A 19,520-nucleotide genomic window follows, 5' to 3' on the forward strand; every position below is an offset into this window, starting at 1 on the left:
AAATGAATTATTGAAAATATGTTTTTATTCACAGAATTTGTTTTGTTTAAAAAAAATAAAAATAGTCCAGGTATTGTTTTTTAACTTACGGTCATTAGTGGAGTCGTGCTAATTTCTAATCGTTGTCAGATAGAATCTTTTGCCGTAACTTAGAAACATTTCAACAAATCGCATGTATGCAATATAAAACTTATTTTTACAATTGACATTTTAAGAACCATTATATTTTAATGATGTAAACTTATTTATTTTTTTGTATGTATATCGAAATGACTTCTTAACCTTTTTGAAATTTTAACACCACCCCAACCCCCAATTGCATTTATCGCAATTACATAATGCAACAAAACCGAAAGCTACTTCAAGTATAATGTAAATTATACAACACGCACAACACTCAAATACGACATTTGTATATCACCTGATGTTCTGAAAACCTAAAATTCTATGTTGCTTTATATACAAATGATTTTCATTTTTTAAGTAAGACATTTTGGGATAAAATACTCCTGGTTATGCATCTGATAACACTTATTTTATTACTATTTTACTCTATGATATTGAAATTGCAGAATAAATACAGTTATAGTGAAAGAAAAGTATCGAAATTACAGAAAAAATACAGTTTTAGTATAAAAGAAGTACATGTATGTTGGTTTTAGTGGAGTGCGAGCCGACACCTTTTAAGTCAGGAAAAAATAACCCGAGTTACTTAATACCGGTCCCATTAGACAAACAGGATTTTCTGAAAAGCAGCAGATATTTTGACGTGTTAACCACTTTTTTTTTCATTGAAAACATCACGTGAAAATGTCAATCAACCAATAACGCAACAACAAAGCAGTTTACGCTTATATATGAAAATTGGGGTCTTCAAAAATCATATTTTAGCAAATATCTACATTTGCTGAAGGTTTCCAGCTTTTAACTCTCATGATTTGCAACACTCTAGTTTGTCACAGGGCTTCCGTTAAAGGAAGTTTGGAAGTAAATTACTCCCTAGAAATGGGTTAAAACTTCCAAACTTAATTCTTCAGAAGTACAAGAACTTCCATAATTTTGAAGAAAACTTCCAAAGTCAAAGGCTTGGAAGTTCAAAATAGCAAAACCTGGTGTCAATATTATTATTTTATGCTCACAATTTCAAACAGTCTTGAAGTAAAATGAACTATTAAAACATAAATAGAACTATGAATTTGGCAAGATATAGGTTTAAATTATTATACCCCCCAAAACAAAGTTTGGGGGGGGTATACTGGAATCGGGTTGTCCGTCTGTCTGTCTGTCCGTCTGTCCGTCTGTCCGTCCGTTTTTTTTTATACCCCCCAAAACAAAGTTTGGGGGGGGGTATACTGGAATCGGGTTGTCCGTCTGTCCGTCTGTCTGTCTGTCTGTCCGTCCGTTTTTTTTTGTCCGGGATTCATCTTTGTCGTTATTGAACAAATCTTTTTCAAACTTTCAGATATTAATGGCCATGATGTAAACTTGCGCCTCTGTGAAATTGGTACGGGTCACATGACCCTGACCAGAGTTATCTCCCCTTGATGTGTTAAAGTAGGCAAAATAAGCCCTGTCCGGGATTCATCTTTGTTATTATTCAACAAATCTTTATCAAACTTTCAGAAATTAATGGCCATGTTGTAAACTTTCGCCTCTGTGAATTTGGTACAGGTCACATGACCCTGACTGGAGTTATCTCCCCTTGATGTGTTAAAGTAGGCAAAATAAGCCCTGTCCGGGATTCATCTTTGTTATTATTCAACAAATCTTTATCAAACTTTCAGAAATTAATGGCCATGTTGTAAACTTTCGCCTCTGTGAATTTGGTACAGGTCACATGACCCTGACTGGAGTTATCTCCCCTTGTAGGCAAAATCAGCTTTGTCCGGCCTAACTCCAGGGCAAACAACCTAGACATGGAGGGGTGGGGGGTATTCGTTAGCCTATGGCTTACAGTTCTAGTTTGTCCGGGATTCATCTTTGTCGTTATTGAACAAATCTTTTTCAAACTTTCAGATATTAATGGCCATGATGTAAACTTGCGCCTCTGTGAAATTGGTACGGGTCACATGACCCTGACCAGAGTTATCCCCCTTGATGTGTTAAAGTAGGCAAAATAAGCCCTGTCCGGGATTCATCTTTGTTATTATTCAACAAATCTTTATCAAACTTTCAGAAATTAATGGCCATGTTGTAAACTTTCGCCTCTGTGAATTTGGTACAGGTCACATGACCCTGACTGGAGTTATCTCCCCTTGATGTATTAAAGTAGGCAAAATAAGCCCTGTCCGGGATTCATCTTTGTTATTATTCAACAAATCTTTATCAAACTTTCAGAAATTAATGGCCATGTTGTAAACTTTCGCCTCTGTGAATTTGGTACAGGTCACATGACCCTGACTGGAGTTATCTCCCCTTGTAGGCAAAATTAGCTTTGTCCGGCCTAACTCCAGGGCAAACAACCTAGACATGGAGGGGTGGGGGGTATTCGTTAGCCTATGGCTTACAGTTCTAGTTTGATTTTTAACATACTATTAAAAAAATACTTTAAAAAAAAGAAGGTGTATTCTGGGAAACTTAAATTTCCAAATTTCAGTGAGAAACTTCCAATATTGATGGTCAGGAAGTTCATACTTCCAGTTTCAAATTCTTAATGGAAGCCTTGTAATGTCATACACAAAAAAGTGCATTTTACAAAAATGTGAGGGAGTACTTATCCGCAATTTTTCACTAAACATTGACAATTTTTCATTTGAAAATTCTTGCATCACATTTATTTTAGAAACAGGAGCTTAATTTCTTTATGTGAAATTTCATTTGAAAATGTTCAGTATTTCTCTAGTGATTTCTTCAGTCTATTCTGGCATCTGTGCAGGTACTGTTTGCAAAGCGCTATGCTCCGCCCACTACATATAGTGAGTCAGTGATCCTGTTTGGAACTTTGTTGGTATTTCCCAAACATTTATTTTTACTAAAGCATCGTGTGAACCTCGGAATTTATCAGACACTATATGAGAATCTATCATAGTTATATACTCACTTTTATTGTTTTCACTAATCATTTAATCCTAAGTGGCACTGAGGCTTTCAAAATATACCGTATTATATCATGTATAGGACGCTAGCATAGATAGGACGCAGGCAAAAAATTAGTAAAAACCCTTAATATATAAGACGCAGCGGAAAAATGTCAAAATCGGAGCCGAACTGTCTTGTGTATTTCGATAATTATCGTCGTATTTTGGTAATTTAGCGTACACAACAATGATATATGTCTTGACATTTTGAGAACATTCACGCATATTATAATTATACAAATGCCGTAATAGTCCTGACTGACAGTCAACCGTTGCAACCGTTGCAATAGTCCCGACATGCCTTCTGAATGACAGTCAACCGTTGCAATCGGAACAAAACTGTGTATTGTCAAAACTGATGATTGTTTTGATAAGGCTTGTCGCTGCGCGGATTAAAGCATGTTGGCATAATTAATGCGTGTCGGTAATTAGCCTTGCCAGCACGTCAGGTAAAGTGTGAACAAACACTCATACGGTATTACCATCGCAAAAGTTTGTTCTATTGATGTTTTTCTAATGACAGACAGCGGGTGTTTTTCACACCTTCACACATTTGCAAAGATTTGATAGTGACAATAATGCTACTTTGCGTTATGCACATTCCTTTATTATTTTTTTAAAACAGTAACATACAACAAAATGTTTTGTAAAATATCGAAACATGAAGATCATGAACAACGATTAGTTGATATTTACCTCCTTTCCCGATTTTCCGTTGCCTTTATAACTTAATCCAGTTAAAGTGCTGACTCACATCGAGTTTTTGTGAGTAGCGTCCCTTTTATAAAAAAGTAAACACTCATGTTTGTTTTCAATTTATTTCTCAATAAATCATTTTAATGTAACAATTAAATATATTTCTGCATGTTAACTTGCGTGATTTTACCTATGTCAGTTGTTCTCTTCAGTGACGCAGTACAGATACTTACTATTACCGCGTTCTTCCCCGGTCCGATATTTTCGACCTGAAATGGACTTGGAAAAAAACAGATGCAATTCTAGAATAGCATAGAAAGGACGCAGGCAATTTTTAAGACGAGAATTGGGGGTAAAAAAGTGCGTCCTATGCATGATATAATACGGTATGTTCGAAGCGTAGAAAATCCAAACTACTCCTAGAAATATATTTGTTGCCCTTAAGGCTGTGATCATTTCAGAAAGTGGCTCTTAAGATATAGTAATTTGACATTTCATGACAAACTCATTGCTTTTTAAAAACTTCAAAATGATATAATCAGGGCTGCTAAAGTTTAGGATTGAATGCTTTTGGACAGTTTCAGCTCAGACATTTTTATCAAAAACAGTAGGAATTGCCTGGAAATGAATATAAATAAGTTTCAAAAGAGCCCCTTTCATCCTGCTTGTGGAATGATTCCCTTAAAGGGGCTGTACTCCGTATGATAAAATAGCGAAAAAAAAAGAAAATTGTCGAAAACTGACATAAACTTTGCATCGGTGTACAATGCATTGAAACTTACTAACTGAAGTACCACATAGTTTACAATTTATTTAAGTTTAGCTGTTATTTCGTATTTTTCCATTAAAAAAGATTACTGGGTATGTCTACCAGGTAGAATTCATTCCTTATGCGTGATTGGCTAGTCGGTGTTATCATGTGATATTACCAAGGTAGGTGTATAGCTTAATTATGTCACCCTATTAGAGTAATTTTTAGCAATTTTGGCGACACGGGTTCGAACCCAGTCTCTGACACAATTTTTTTTTACATTTTGGTACTTTTTTTTACAATTATGATATCAAAGCGTAACACATTCTATTAGATAATTGTCCTGAGATTCGTTAGAGAAAAAAACTTTTTTTGGTACCAATCTGGTGTACAGTCCCTTTAAACTCACACAGCCATCTAGCTATTTTCAGGATCAACAATTAGCAGCTTTTAGGCAAAAAATATTACATTCCTCTTATTAAAACTAACTTATGTGTAGAATCAATGATTGAAAGATTTAATTCATATTTCTATATCTGTCCAGAATTGTATTAAAAGTTTGTATATTTAAAAGTTTGTATATTTCTAGTACATTTTAAGGTGAAAAAATAAAAAAAAGTAAAACATTGCCTTTCCTAAAATATGGATGACATAAAAGGGAATATAACAAATTCCAACTGTCTAGTTTCAAGGGTTACATTAATACAAATATCACATCTTGCATAGAAAGTTGACAATGAATTTAATCTTATTAGCATAATACACAAATGCATAAACATGTGCTGTTTAATCACAATTTTTGTACAATACATGATCAGCTAACATCTTGTTTTAAAAGCTAACCATAGTGGGGCATTTATCTCCATGTCTATCACATGATCAATACTCAGCCATGCTGAAGTCATGTATGTCGTCTAGGATTTTCTATGTGATGGTTACATCAGGCTTCTGTTCTCCTGACAAGGAGAATATTGGGAACATTGTCACACGCTTTTAATCACATGACCATTTCGTTTAAAAAGTCTACGAATTTGTAAAGGTTTACGGCCAAAAACTGACTCGACGCTGTTTGCATGCCTTACTGTTATGATCTTCCATAACTGTGATGATGGAGATGCCACTTTACACATAAAGTCATATAAACCTTCCAAAAATCTTCTGTTTTCAGCTTATTTGATTTATATCATTATAAAATAAAAATTAAAAAAACCTGATTAATGTGCTCCATTCGATTGATTTTGAGTGAAAATAAAAAAATCTGTGAAAAAAACAAACAAACATGAGCCAATCTGGAAAAAACTGGAGCAGTTGCAAAAAAAAAGGCGGTGGTGCCTGAGAAACTGAAGTGTAATTTGTTTTGGCCTTCGAACCCCTGTATATTAGAACAGTAATTTATATGGTAAAGTCAGATTACAATAGGAACATGACTGCTATTATAATAACTTTTCAGCTAGTAATGTTAAATTGACAATTAACTCATTCAGGACAATTAATGTAAACTGTAGTATAATTTCCGTATCAAAACTGTGGTATTAAACCTGATGTATAATGTAAATTTCTGCATAATTGATAAATGATTAATTACAAAACTATGCCTGCTCATGTCTTAATTTAATGGCCCTTAAGACCTGTTTTTTTCATCATTTCGGGAAAGGGGTCAGGCCTTTCTGTTTGAGGAAAATACATAATTTTGATAAAATTAGGAATTCTAATTTTGCCTAGAAATTTTCCATATAATTTGTTTTTTCAGTACATAAATTTATTTTCACATTTGGAAAAACTAATGTTTCAGCTAGATATTAATATAGGCTAAAATAAACAAAAATAATTTGTTTCTCCACCCTGTGACTTCATTAAAGGGACTAGACACCAGATCATACCATTGCAAGAAAAAAAATATGTCAAAAACATAAAATTGATATTGTTGTGTATAATGCATTGAATTTTACTTACTGATGTATCACTTTTGACACATGTATCTTTCACAGTTTTTGCATATTTTTCCAATTTGAAATTTTCGGAGTTTAACCCATATATAATTATAACCCAGTAATTTTAATAAAAGGGTTGGTAATATATATGTATCTGGACTAATCACGTGTCACATGCTAAATATACACACTATAAACTTGGAAACCATTATTCACTACTTTTAAACAGATAAACTCAGCTGAGACAGCGACAAAATATATCTTTAATCATGTAAAATGATGTACAAGAAAAAAGTTGATGCATAGCATCAAGTCAGCGCAATGAAATTAGAAGAAAAACGTACATGCAGATAACTAAAAATGGTTATTATTTCAATGATAATATTTTGTTTTATGTTGGGTGTCAATATGCCCAAAGGACATTATGGTTAATAATATTGTTACAATAGATTAAGCCCGGAATTAAAGATATTCTGTTTTTTTTCCCAAGCTAATCCTCCGGTTAAAACTAAATTATAACAAAAATATTAGGGATGCAAACCAATATTCAAATATTCGATCGAACGTTTGGTATTCGAATGTCAAAATCAGTATTCGAATATTCGATTTTTTAAATAAATAAAAAATAAACCTTTTTGCTACCACTATCATGTTGTGTATAATTTTCGTTTCTCTTGTTTTTACAACAATTGTTCCCTAGTGTCGGAGGCGTATTTTTAAAATATACATACGTTTCTTCGGATGAAATGGAGTCAATGGTCTAATACATAGATTTCAATAGCATGAAATTCACCTTTTATTTGTACCAGCATGTTATGTTAATTCCTTGCTTTATAATTTGTATAAGTTTTTGTAACACATTTCACTCATTATGAGTGTTTAGAAAGGGGATAAAAATACTTATACATCAAAGGGGAATAATCTGGAGTTCATTCCTTCGAATGACATTTTCAAAACAAACAGTTAAGCTCAAGATTAATTTTCAAAACTCAGCATTTTTGCTGTCACCAAGGGAGACTACTGCATAGGAGGTTTACAAATATAAAGGATATTTTAATAGTACTGTGTAACCTTCATCTATTTCATATAAATCGGAACACCTCGGCCTGTATCTTTCTCGGATATGGCCGAGTTGTTATGATTGAGTTGGTATTTAAAATCAAAATTTTCAATGATAAGCAGGGCTGTTATAATTTAAGGTTTCATTTTCAATTAAAGTGTAAAGTTTTATAAAACAAACTAAACTTCATATTTTATCATGCAACGTGGAAACTATTGAAAGCATTGTTCTGCAATTTATGAACTAGTCCCTAAGTTGGAATATTTCTAAAGTAATATCAAATATAGTCGGCGCCCTTCTGGGCGCCGTCTAATAATCCGCCTCATACTAGCTCATATTTATTCTTCTAGGCTTGTTTTGAGGAAATACTGTATTTGCCGTTTTTGTGACCATCTCTATTCCCATAATACCAAATAAAACCTTTTCGGATTTCAATTGCGTTACGGAAGCTTTTTGGTTAAATGAGCATTCCTGTCCCATTTTCAAAAAACAAAACAAGATTATGTCACTTATTTGAACTTTTGATTATGGTCAATCAAGCATTTTCTACACATAACAATTAAATTAGTACTGAAAGTCCTGTGCGGAATTGTTGGCAAGATTCATGACACTGCTTTGTTGTTTTCCTGGGAGAGGCAGATTAAAATGTTTCTATGGTATAGAAAATTGTTTAAAGCTGTACCAATATGAAGTGTTCAAGGTAAAAATTCCAGTGGCTAAGGAATGCCCTAAATTAAAAGTTTTCCCATTTGGTACAAAGAGCAGGGTAAGGCTGTTTTTCAAAATGTAAATAATTTTGGCTTGTTCCCTTCGCTTCCAGACTGTAATATATACCCACTAAGCTAAGATAGGTATTATAAAGTACCCTATCACACTGAACATTTGGATTGCAACCCAGTTTATGGAAATACATTTTAAAAGAACTGTACACCAGATTGGCACCAAAAAAAGTTTTTTTCTGTAACGAATCTCAGGACAATTATTTCATAAAATGTTTTACTCTTTGATATCATAATTGTAAAAAAAATACCAAAATATAAAAAAAATTCGAGTCGGAGACCAGGTTCGAACCGGTGTCGCCAAAATTGCAGTCCAGTGTTGTACCCTCTGTGCTACGAAAGCTTACCCTAAAAGGTTGGAATATTTAAGCTATATACCTGACTTGGTAATATCCCGTGATAACATCGACTAGCCAATTATGCATAAGGAATAAATATGTGGTACTTCATTTAGTAAGTTTAAATGCATTGTACACATCGATACCAAGTTTATGTCAGCTTTCGACAATTTTTACTGAGGACTTGCTGTTCTCAAACCATTGTTGACCATTAGAAAAAGAAGTTCTTGCTTCAATTGTTTTAGTTTAGGAGACTTCATTTTTTTCTTGCATAATCAAATATCATTTTATGTATCTTGGATCTTACAGGGCTGGATGAATGAAGTCATGGAATATAAGCCAGAGACCTACTCAATTAACAACACCCATTCCATCTTTGTGGACCTAGAGGGCACAACATTACGACTCAGAAGACCAAAGATAAATGTTCCTAAACGTGCCATGTGGGATGAGCAAAACCATAGCCCCCATTTTGTTAATCAGAGACATTTTGACATCGAGGGCAGTAAGGTTCTATTGTTACCAGTTGGATTAGTTAGTAAGCGTCTATGGAGTAAAAAGTACCCAATTTGTGTTGCCCTAGCTAAAGATGGTAAAAAGCACAGTCTGAAATCTGATTCTGCCCCCCAATCACCTGTTGCTACTAGGGCCATAGGCCCGCCAAAACTAGCTAGTAGCAGTAGCACAGATCTTGCACATAGTTTTGAACTTGCGAGTGAGCAGAAATGTGAATCTTCATTGCTTTATCTGATTGCTAGGACTTCTCATGAAAAAGAGCAGTGGTATCGAAGACTATTTGCCGCAGCTAAAGGGTCACCATTGAAAAACCATATCTTGGAGATTAGAAGACATACTGAGCTGAGTATGAATTCTAGATACCACAGATCTAGTAGCTCAGATAGTTTGAAACACAATCATCAAAATTCATCTGATTCGTTGTCTTCAGTTGCTACTACATCTTCAAACGTTGATGACACCCAGCCCGGTAATTTTGATCTCAGGGGCTTTGTAATATACATGTCTCGTTTAATCCCTCGTGACCAAAACAGTGTCCCATCTAGTCCCACACGTAGCTTATCAGGAAAGGAGACAGGCAAAGAGTCCAGATCATCCGAGAAATCCACTTCAGCGTCAGGGGGTGCTGGGTCAAAGAGCATTGTGTGCGACTCAGCATTACTTCCACTGAATGCTCTACTTGGAAGGTGCTTCTGGGACTTCCTGGGAGACAAACACTGGGCCAACATAGTTAAAGAAAAACTTCAAAAGAAACTCTCAAAAATCCATGTAAGTTTGATTTGCATTTAATTTGTCAGGGAATAAAAGTACTGGTATATTAACAGATGGTATAAAAAAGGCTACATTTAAGGACATGCGGTTAAGATGCATTCTCACGGTAAGCTTGGTTGGGTGCTTTACCCCGTAACCATATATATTAAATACATAAAATAAATAAAAGTATGGGGGGAAAAAATGTTCATTCAACTGTTCAAGTTGCATTTTTAAGGATAAAAATCTTTTTTATGCTACAAGTAATTTCTAAACGCTTGGCCCATATAGTTGCACCCACTTTTCAAAACAGCAGCTCTTGAACCCACAATTGCTGGAAAGATTTAAAAAAAGATGATGACACAAATGTTTACTAAACTAGCCAAATAATATATACAAATCACACAAATGTTTTATTTATTTTTAGCTCTACTGGCCAAAGGCCAGAAGAGCTTATGCGATGGTAATGTGTACGTAGTAAGTGCGTCCGTGTGTCTGTAAACAATTTCTTGTTAACACGATACAGTCTTAATTTTTAATTGTATCTCCATGAAACTTGTACAGTAGTTAGATATCCATAAGAGCTCGGTTCCTTTTGATAACCAGCCAAATCCGCCCATGCATGCCTAGATTATGAGCCTTGAAAGTTTAGAAAAAGTATGTGCGTCTGTAAACAATTGCTTGTGAACATGATACAGTCTTCAGTTTTGATGTATCTTGATGAAACTTGTACAGTTTTTTAGTGTTGGGAATCGGTTGCAATTTTACTATCGATGATCGGTTCCACTCAAGTAACCGATTATCGATAGTACAATCGGTTTTTAAAATACTAGATAGTACCTGAGTTGTAGTTTTATTCATGTACAGTATCAAACTCTTAATCATTATATGAATATACCTTATGTCTATGATTGAAGTTATTAAGTGTTGTTGTATAAAAAATAGTTCATTTTCTTCCTCATTGTGGCTTTCATCAGCCATTTTGTTAAAGATAACACCTGAACACTTACTAATTTATTTTTTTATATATTTTTTTTCGATAATCGATTATAACTTAATACTATCGATTGTCGCCGATTTCAGGCCCAACCAATCGATTATCGATTATAATGGATCATCGGAACATCACTACAGTATTTAGATATCCATTAAAGCTCGTTTCCTTTTGATAACCAGATCCGCCATTGCACGCCTAGATTTTGGGTCTTAAAAGTATAAAAAAAAATGCTTAGTCTATTTTTAGCTACAGTACACTCAACGAGTTAGACCCACTTTCCTCGCCCACTCCGAGGGATAAAGTCGGTGATCGCGGGTTTCCTCCGAGGGTAAAACTGTTGCCCTCGCTAAAATTCCCCCGAGTTCCTCCGAGTGGCTGGCTTACCGCCGAGTTTAATATGAACGATAGCGTTGAGAATCGTCCGATTTTATGATCCCATGGCGGAAATCCGAGTCTAATCAGATAAGCAAGAAATCATTCTTGTTTAGAAGTTATTTATTTTTATGCTTATGCACATTGTTAAGCGTAAAAGATTCTTACATGTACCAACGTTTAATTTGTATTTATGTCCGTAAACGCCAATTGAATATTGTCTTGAATTATAAACATTGAATCATTAAAGTATATCCACTAAGTTATTGCATCATAAAGCAGCCGACTATTTACACGATTCTGAATCATGACCTCTGACGTCAAGCGCGTGATCAATACAATGTAGAATATACTATGTATTATTGGTGGTTAAAAATAGCTATGACGTTTCATGGAATTTTCCACAGAAAACGAGGCAAGAAGGCCTTCAAAACCATGCGCTGTGAGCTTGGAACACGTGTTTGACCTCCTGATTTTCCGAAAATGTGTAACCTAGAATTTCTCGGAAGAAATATGTTTATCAGTCATTAGCAAAAACACGTTTATAAGATGCATGTGCAACTAGTGAAATACGACTGCATTCTTGTGGTAAGCTAACTTAATGCAAAACGGGCAGAGGAAAAAGAATAATAGCAATTTACTGGAGCCGTCGTAATCGGTTGAAAATTTTAATAAAATAAATATAACTTAAGCGTAGATTCTTATCTAGTGTCCGCAGAGTTTCGCGGAGTTAACCCCTCCGAAGAACGCCGAGTTCGTTATTCTTCGGACGACTGATCACCCTCAGAGGGCTTTAAATTCAAACTCCGAGGAACGCGGACAGTCGATAAAATCATTTTGCTGTCCGTGATAGCAAAAATCCGCGGAGGGAAACGGAAAGTGGGTCTAACTCCTTGAGTGTACTGTAAGTCTATTTTTAGCCAAGTCTACATGAGCGAAGTCTATTTTTAGCCAAGTTTACATGTAAAGTCACAATTGCTTGTAAATATTTGTTCAAATTATGCCCCTGGGATCATAACTGGCCAAGCCCAGGGTTCACAGGTTTGGTATACTTAAATTGGGAAATGTTAAAAACCTTTTTGTCTGAAACAGCTATGCAGATCCTTGCTATTTTGAACAAGGCTTTATTTAGTGGTCCACTACCATGATTGTTCAAATTTTGCCCCTTGGGTCAAAACTGGCACTGTCCCGGGGGTCACAAGTTTCCTAGAGGCTTATTTAAGAAATATTTTCAAAATCTTCTTGTTTCAAACCACAAGGCCCTTACCTTTGATATTTGTTGTGGAGCATCATATGATGACTGTCTAGCAAAACATTTGAAATTATGCCCCTTGGGCAAAAGCTGGCCCCACCTTTTTTTACTTACCGTATTATATCATATATAGGACGCTAGCATAGATAGGACGCAGGCAAAAAAATAGTTGAAAAAAACGGGTAAAAACCCTTAATATATAAGATAGGACGCATCGGAAAAATGTCAAAATCGGAGCCGAAAAATTGAGGTTGGTAAAGTATTTATAACATATATTGAAGTAAAAAAAAATAATGTATATAAGGCATATTTCGATAACTGTCTTGTGTATTTCGATAATTATCGTCGTATTTCGGTAATTTAACATTTCGGTAATTTAGTGTACACAACAATGATATAAGTCATTTTGAGAACATTCACGCATATTAAAAGACTTATACAAATGCTGTAATAGCACGCCTTATGACTGACAGTCAACCGTTGCAACCGTTGCAATAGTTCCGACATGCCTTCTGAATGACAGTCAACCGTTGCAAAACTGTGTATCGTCAAAACTGATGATTGTTTTGATAAGGCTTGTCGCTGCGCGGAATAAAGCATGTCAGACATAATTAATGCGTGTCGGTAATTATTCTTGCCAGCGGAAGGCACGACGGGTAAAGTGCGAACAAACAACCATACGGTATTACCATCGCAATAGTTCATTCTATTGATGTTTTTCTAATGACAGACAGCGGGTGTTTTTCACACCTTCGCACATTTGAAAAGATTTGATTGTGACAATAATGCTACTTTGCGTTATGCACATTCCTTTATTAATTTTTTAATTTTGACCAACTTTTTTATTTTTAAAGCTACAGAAATGAAATCTTGACCATGATCGAGTACAGTTTTGAAAGCAAATATTTTTTACCCTTAGATTACCTTTACTTGGCACATATTATAATAATTCCTGCAACTAATCTGCTTACAACACTTTCTGACCTCAGATGTTGAACATGCAGCGTTTTTTAGCTAACCCAAACACAAAAAGTGAACTATAAATTTGTTGCCTATTACTCATACGTACATGCTCTGGATTGAAAATGACCACAAGAGCCATGCCAGTAGAGCATAGGCCCTCTTGTTTTAATTTTATATAAATATCTGAAGGTTTCGGCTTTACGCCTTCATAATGCACCAGTCAATTGTAACCACGGCCACCCCAGTTTCGGGGGTATACCGGGGATAGCCGGGGAAATGGGCCGTGTTTTTACCTTCCAGGTGGCCCCGCAGAGGGGGGTGAATGTGGTGGTTTTGTCTTCACGCCAAATATAGCGGGAAATTTTCTGAAACGAGGGTCCCTTGGGTATTTGGCGAATGTTTTACCAGCAGTTCATCCCTGCAGGACAGAGATTTTGCCCGGGCTTGGGTGGACCAAAAGTCCCCGCTATTCCCCGGACCTGGGTGGGGGGGGGCCATGGTTACAATTGACTGGTGCATAAGTAGATTTAAACAATCATAGAGAGGAATGGACACAATTTCTACTAAACTAGCCAAAATGTACTATTGATGGTAAAATTATCTCAGTTTCACTGAATTGTAATTCATGGGCTTCATTGCTGTATAAAATGTGACATTATAATGTGGATGTTCACTATTAAACAGTGATGTTCCCCAATTAGCAATTTGTATCTTGTTTACTAATGATTGATGACATACAGCTAAATTGCCAGCAGGGAAGGTAGTGTGCTAAGTTGAAACAGGCAGAAAGGCAATTTGATTGTTTTCCCATTAAAGAGCTATTAAGTGGAGATGTAGATTATAATGAATTGCTATTACATGTATAATAGATATGTTTTAAATGCCACTCAACTTTTTTGCTTAGTTTTCCTATGCAAGGCCCATTTTCTTCTTAAACATTTCTTTGTTTTAATCTTAATTTCTTTAAGAAATTTTGTCTTCATCTTACATTATTAATACCAGACTTATTTCTTTATTGTAATATAGATCCCCTTCTTCATAGAAGAATTAAAGGTCAAGGAAATCAGTCTGGGGACAGAAGTCCCTGTGATTCGCCGTGCTGCCAAACCGTATCTTGACGAGAATGGATTCTGGATTGATTTAGACGTCACATACAGCGGTCGCTTTAAGATGACAATTGAGACGAAGGTGAACTTAATTAAACTAAAGGAGACATCAGCATCGCAATCAGATAAACCAGCTCCAGAGAAACATGACAAGTATGGGGCTTTGTAGTTTGCTTTAAGCCTAAAAAAAATAGTTATGTTTCCGGTTACCCTTCCAACAGTCTTTAAAAGCCCCAGACCTTATTATTTTTTCACTGTGGAAATAAAAGTTGATAACAACAATATTTTTTAGTTTTATACTATACCGTTGCTTAGCAACAAGGACTTTCGTTTCCAGTTTCAATGGCGTCACAATCCAATTTAAAAGCGATAACTTGTACTGCTGCTGCCATCAAGAAGCAAAACATTTACTGAAGCTAATTTCTGATCAACTATCATGCTAACAGTTGTAATAAGATCTTTATATCTCAATGAGGTTAAATCAAATTGAATGTTTTAACAATCAGCCTTCATCATCTTATTCCACTGGATTTAAAAAACAAAACAAAAAAAAACCCTACCAACCCTATAATGTTTAAGCCTGTAAGAGGAAACATAACTTTTTTTGTAGGCTTTATGCTCATTTAATTGTTGGTAATAGTGAAAAGAACAAGTATACGTCATCAAATTTCAACTCTGTTCATTTTAATAAAATTTTATTTGACGCAAAGTTTAAACTTGCAAGCCTTTATAGACGCATCTGGGGTCTTTTCAGGGGTCTACATTCCGATTCTTTGTCATGAACAATGTTTATCCTAATTCTTAACTCCCAAACAATTGCAATATGGTCCAATGAAAATTATATTTCGGCACCATTATAGAGCACCTGCTAAAGATGCTGACATATATGGTAAATCTCTACCCTGTTGTATACAATGACAGATGAAGATGATAAAAGTCACATTATAATGAAAATGAAGTATCTATCATGTGTTTCCGGTACGGATAGAAAATTCTATCCTCAGGCACGCTGTGTGGCCGGTAACTAGGCAAGCCTCGTAACCCGCTTACCGCGTGCCCATTGGTCGGATTTTTTTCGATACGGACCGGAAAAACATTATTGATATTTTTTCTTGCATGTCTAAAATTATCAATTTGTGGAAAAATGACGTAGAAAATTAGCTTTTGAACATTTCACCAAAAAGCGCGGGCAACGTTGTTTAGTGACATCATAAAGCGCAGAAATTTTAAATCACTGAAATTCGCATTTTTTACGATTATTTATTTTCAATTTTAATTAAAAGTCTTGCATACATATATATTTGATTGCGCTTTATTGAAATTGCATAATATACTTCTCATAAACCATACAATAAAAGAAATAAGAAGTGGCGCGTTGTTGCGCGTGAGTCATCTTACATTGGGGTGTAAGATGGGTTTTTCCAGCACTGGTCAACGACCAGAAACAAAAGTCTGGTATGCAAGAATAGGTCATGTGATGCGTTATCAGACAGAATAAAAGGCAACAACTATACATAATGATAAAAGCCTTAACAGCTAACAAGTTGGGAAATATTCATAAACCTGAATCCTTAAATAATTTCTTGCCATATGAAAATTTGTAACGTTAAAATTTTGATCAAGCGTGGCTAACATTTTACCAGTGCAAGACAACTTGCAAGCCTATGCTAATAAAGACCTCTGAAGTCATAAAAACAAATACATGTTCAAGGTTGGTATTTATATTATTACCCAATCTGCAGGTTGGCGGTGACAAATAGTGATGAAGAAGACAGTGCAGAATCTTCAACAGACGAGGAGGAGGAGGCTTCTACTGTCACTGAGGATGGGTAAGATCATATAGGGTAGGACAAGATAAGATCAGAGATAATAGGAAAAGATAATATAATATCAGAGATGATAGGATAAGATATGATATAATAAGATAAGATAATCATCTGTCATTCAGCAAGTTGTGAACATTACAGCATAAGCTGTACAGAACTTCTGATTCAAGATTTAGATGCTACTCTAAAAATTACACTTCATGTTTGTTTTTTATCTTATGAGATCTTTTTATACACTGCCTAGTTTTCCCCCTTTGTAGCTTCAATATTTAATGAATAAGCAGAGCTGTTCTACTTATATTGGCATGTTTTTCACTCATGACTGAATGTGTTGGTATTGAAATTTTACACAAATCTTTGCAGGCATGATAATGTCTCCTTCCATATAAAGGGAGACATATTTTTTAGCTCAAATTATCCTTCCGTTCGTCCGTCTATCGGTCTGCCTGTAACAAATTGTGTCCACTCCATATCTCTTGAACTGTTTTAAGGATTATGAAATAATAATGTCTCCTTCCATACAAAGGGAGACATATTTTTTAGCTCAAATTTTCCTTCCGTTCGTCCTTCCATCGGTCTGCCCGTAACAAATCGTGTCCGCTCCATATCTCTTGAACTGTTCTAGGGATTATGAAATAACTTGACCCCGTTGTTCACCATAGTAAGACAATTTGCAGAGTGCATGTTTCCACTAGCTTGGTTCAACGTCGAGATCACAATTAGAGGTTAAAGGTCATATGACTACACAATTTCCTGTCTGCTCCATATCTCTTGAACCCCTTGAAAGATTTTAAAAGCACCTGCCATAAATGTTGGCCATATTGAGAAAACATGCAAAGCGCATATTTCAACCATGGCAGCTCAGTGTCAAGGTCTCACATAGATGACAAAGGTTATACAACTATATTTCGAGTCTGCTCCATATCTCTTGAACTGCTTGCAAGATTTCGAAATAACTCGCAACAAATGTTCACTAAAACCATCTAGGTTCAAGGTCAAGATCACAATTAAGTTGAGTTCAAAGGTCATATGACTATTTTTTATGTCTGTTCCATATCTCTTAAACCGCTTGGAGGATTTTGAAATAACTTGCCACCAAAAAATCACCATATTAAGACGAACAAGCTCAGTTCAAGGTAACACAAAGTGGTCAGAGGGCATTTGACTATATTTAGTATCCGCTGTATATCTCTTGAACCACTTCATACCATTAGGGGGAGACATCTGTTCTTTATTACAAAGAAACCTGGCTAGTTCTTATCTAACTTTAAAGTGATCAATGCATGTTTTACAGAAACTTAATCCTTAAGCTGAAAACCGGTGGAATAGTTGAGCTCTCTGTGTGAGCTCTTGTTTGATGCCTGTTGAGTTATATTGTAAATAAATATATATCTCTCATAGTTTGATGGATTTCATTCTTTTGCATGTTTCACTTTGAGATAAAAAAAAATGTTTTTACACCCCACTTAACATAAAAGGTCTGATAGTAATGCATGAACAATATTTTAGGCACATCATCAGGTAATGTGAGGCTTTGTTGTCACCCTTATGTGATTTAAAAGCCACTTCAGTCTTATCCTTTTTGCACAAAACAAAGAAAAAATCCTTTGACTTAATGTTGCTATGAGTGCATGCATAATCTTTGTTATCTTAGCACAAACTGGCTTTACCTTCTGTGTTATGTGTTGCTTATGTATGTACACGTGTATGTTGTAAATTTGAGGCCATCCTTACAAAACATAGATGGTTTCAGTGACCCAACTGATTTTCTGAAAATAAAACTACCGTAAATGACTGGGTATAAGACGATAGGGGGTATTAGACGCAGGGGAAAAAATCTGTGAAAAATCCGAGAAAAAAACTTTTAATCTATGTTTTTGGTTAAAAGACGCATAGAAAAAATGTCAAAATCGTCCGGCATTTTCAGCCACCATGTTTGTTGACACTGACAAAAAAAAAAAATCGTGAAAATGGCGATGGTTATCTTTAAAACCATACTGTCGAGAATGAAAAGTTATGTTAAGCAAAAAATATTTTGACAGTGCCCAACTTTGTTTTTTTATAATTATGTAAGTTTGATTATTGTTTAATTCAATTTATTATTCAAAATAATATTGAATACCGTAATTCACAAGAGTTCGGACATCATAAATTAATTATTTTTTTCGCTCTCCGAATACATAGAAAATTATCATTTTTACATTTTATTTACATGTTTGTTTAACCTGCCTTTTTTCTTCATGTTTGCTTTTTACCACTTATTAATTTATCCGTAGTAATCAATGGTCATAAACTTATTTATTACGCCTATAAGTGTAAATCCTTCATCAAGTTAATTAAAACACCATTTTATACATGCACTGAACTGAATAAACACATTCTATCGGCTTCAGATCAAAGAGTCACACTGTGTGACGTCACATAACTTACAGTTATGCCCACGAGGATCTCGTGGAGAGCATGGACATTGCTATGCAGGATTAATGTATAACTGTACGATTATTGCTTCATATAGTCTATAAGTGTGGTACAAGTTTGAAAGCTTATTGGCAGATCGTTTTACAAACATGCCATGTCGATGTTTTTTTAATCCCTTGATTGCCCTTGTTGTTTGTTTAATCCTCAAATAAATATATCACACTTCCTTTTCAACAGGCAATAAATCGTTTAGGATGGGTAGTAACTAATTAAATTGTCACAGTGGTGTATACGGTTAGGTAATCTAGCCAGGCATTGTAAAGATAAAAATCAATAATCTTCGTCTGTGAAACTTGGTAACTATGAAAGTTATGATTGATGTCCTTTGGGTGTCCGAAAATTAGGTACGCAAAATAAATTATTTTGGGAAATAATTATGGATGTCCAAATATTTAGAGTGTCCGAACTCTTAGGTGAATTACGGTAACTTTAATCGAAAAATATTTTTGTTGAAATTATAAACGTCTTACGATATACCGTATCCCGATCTTCAACTGCCGTTTTAACCCGTATATACTCGATCAATATGACGCGAGTAACATCCCTTTCTACATAAATCTAAACAAACTCTCGGCTTGAAATTGACCTCAGAAAAAAAGTTCAAAAAAATTGTTACTGGGTATTATAC

The 19,520-nt window shown here is 35.0% G+C and overlaps 1 protein-coding gene across 1 annotated transcript in view; it reads left to right on the forward strand.

The window, feature by feature from the left end:
* The window catches only part of LOC128213628 (testis-expressed protein 2-like), a 42,699-nt gene that overhangs the window by 2,642 nt on the left and 20,537 nt on the right, over positions 1 to 19,520 (forward strand). Inside the window, exons 3-5 of the mRNA XM_052919603.1 lie at positions 8,942 to 9,916; positions 14,509 to 14,741; positions 16,331 to 16,417. Of these exons, the coding sequence (XP_052775563.1) occupies positions 8,942 to 9,916; positions 14,509 to 14,741; positions 16,331 to 16,417 (1,295 nt within the window). The remainder of the gene's footprint in view (positions 1 to 8,941; positions 9,917 to 14,508; positions 14,742 to 16,330; positions 16,418 to 19,520) is intronic.

This window comes from Mya arenaria, chromosome 2 (genome assembly GCF_026914265.1).
Source record: "Mya arenaria isolate MELC-2E11 chromosome 2, ASM2691426v1".
Taxonomy (NCBI): domain Eukaryota; kingdom Metazoa; phylum Mollusca; class Bivalvia; order Myida; family Myidae; genus Mya; species Mya arenaria.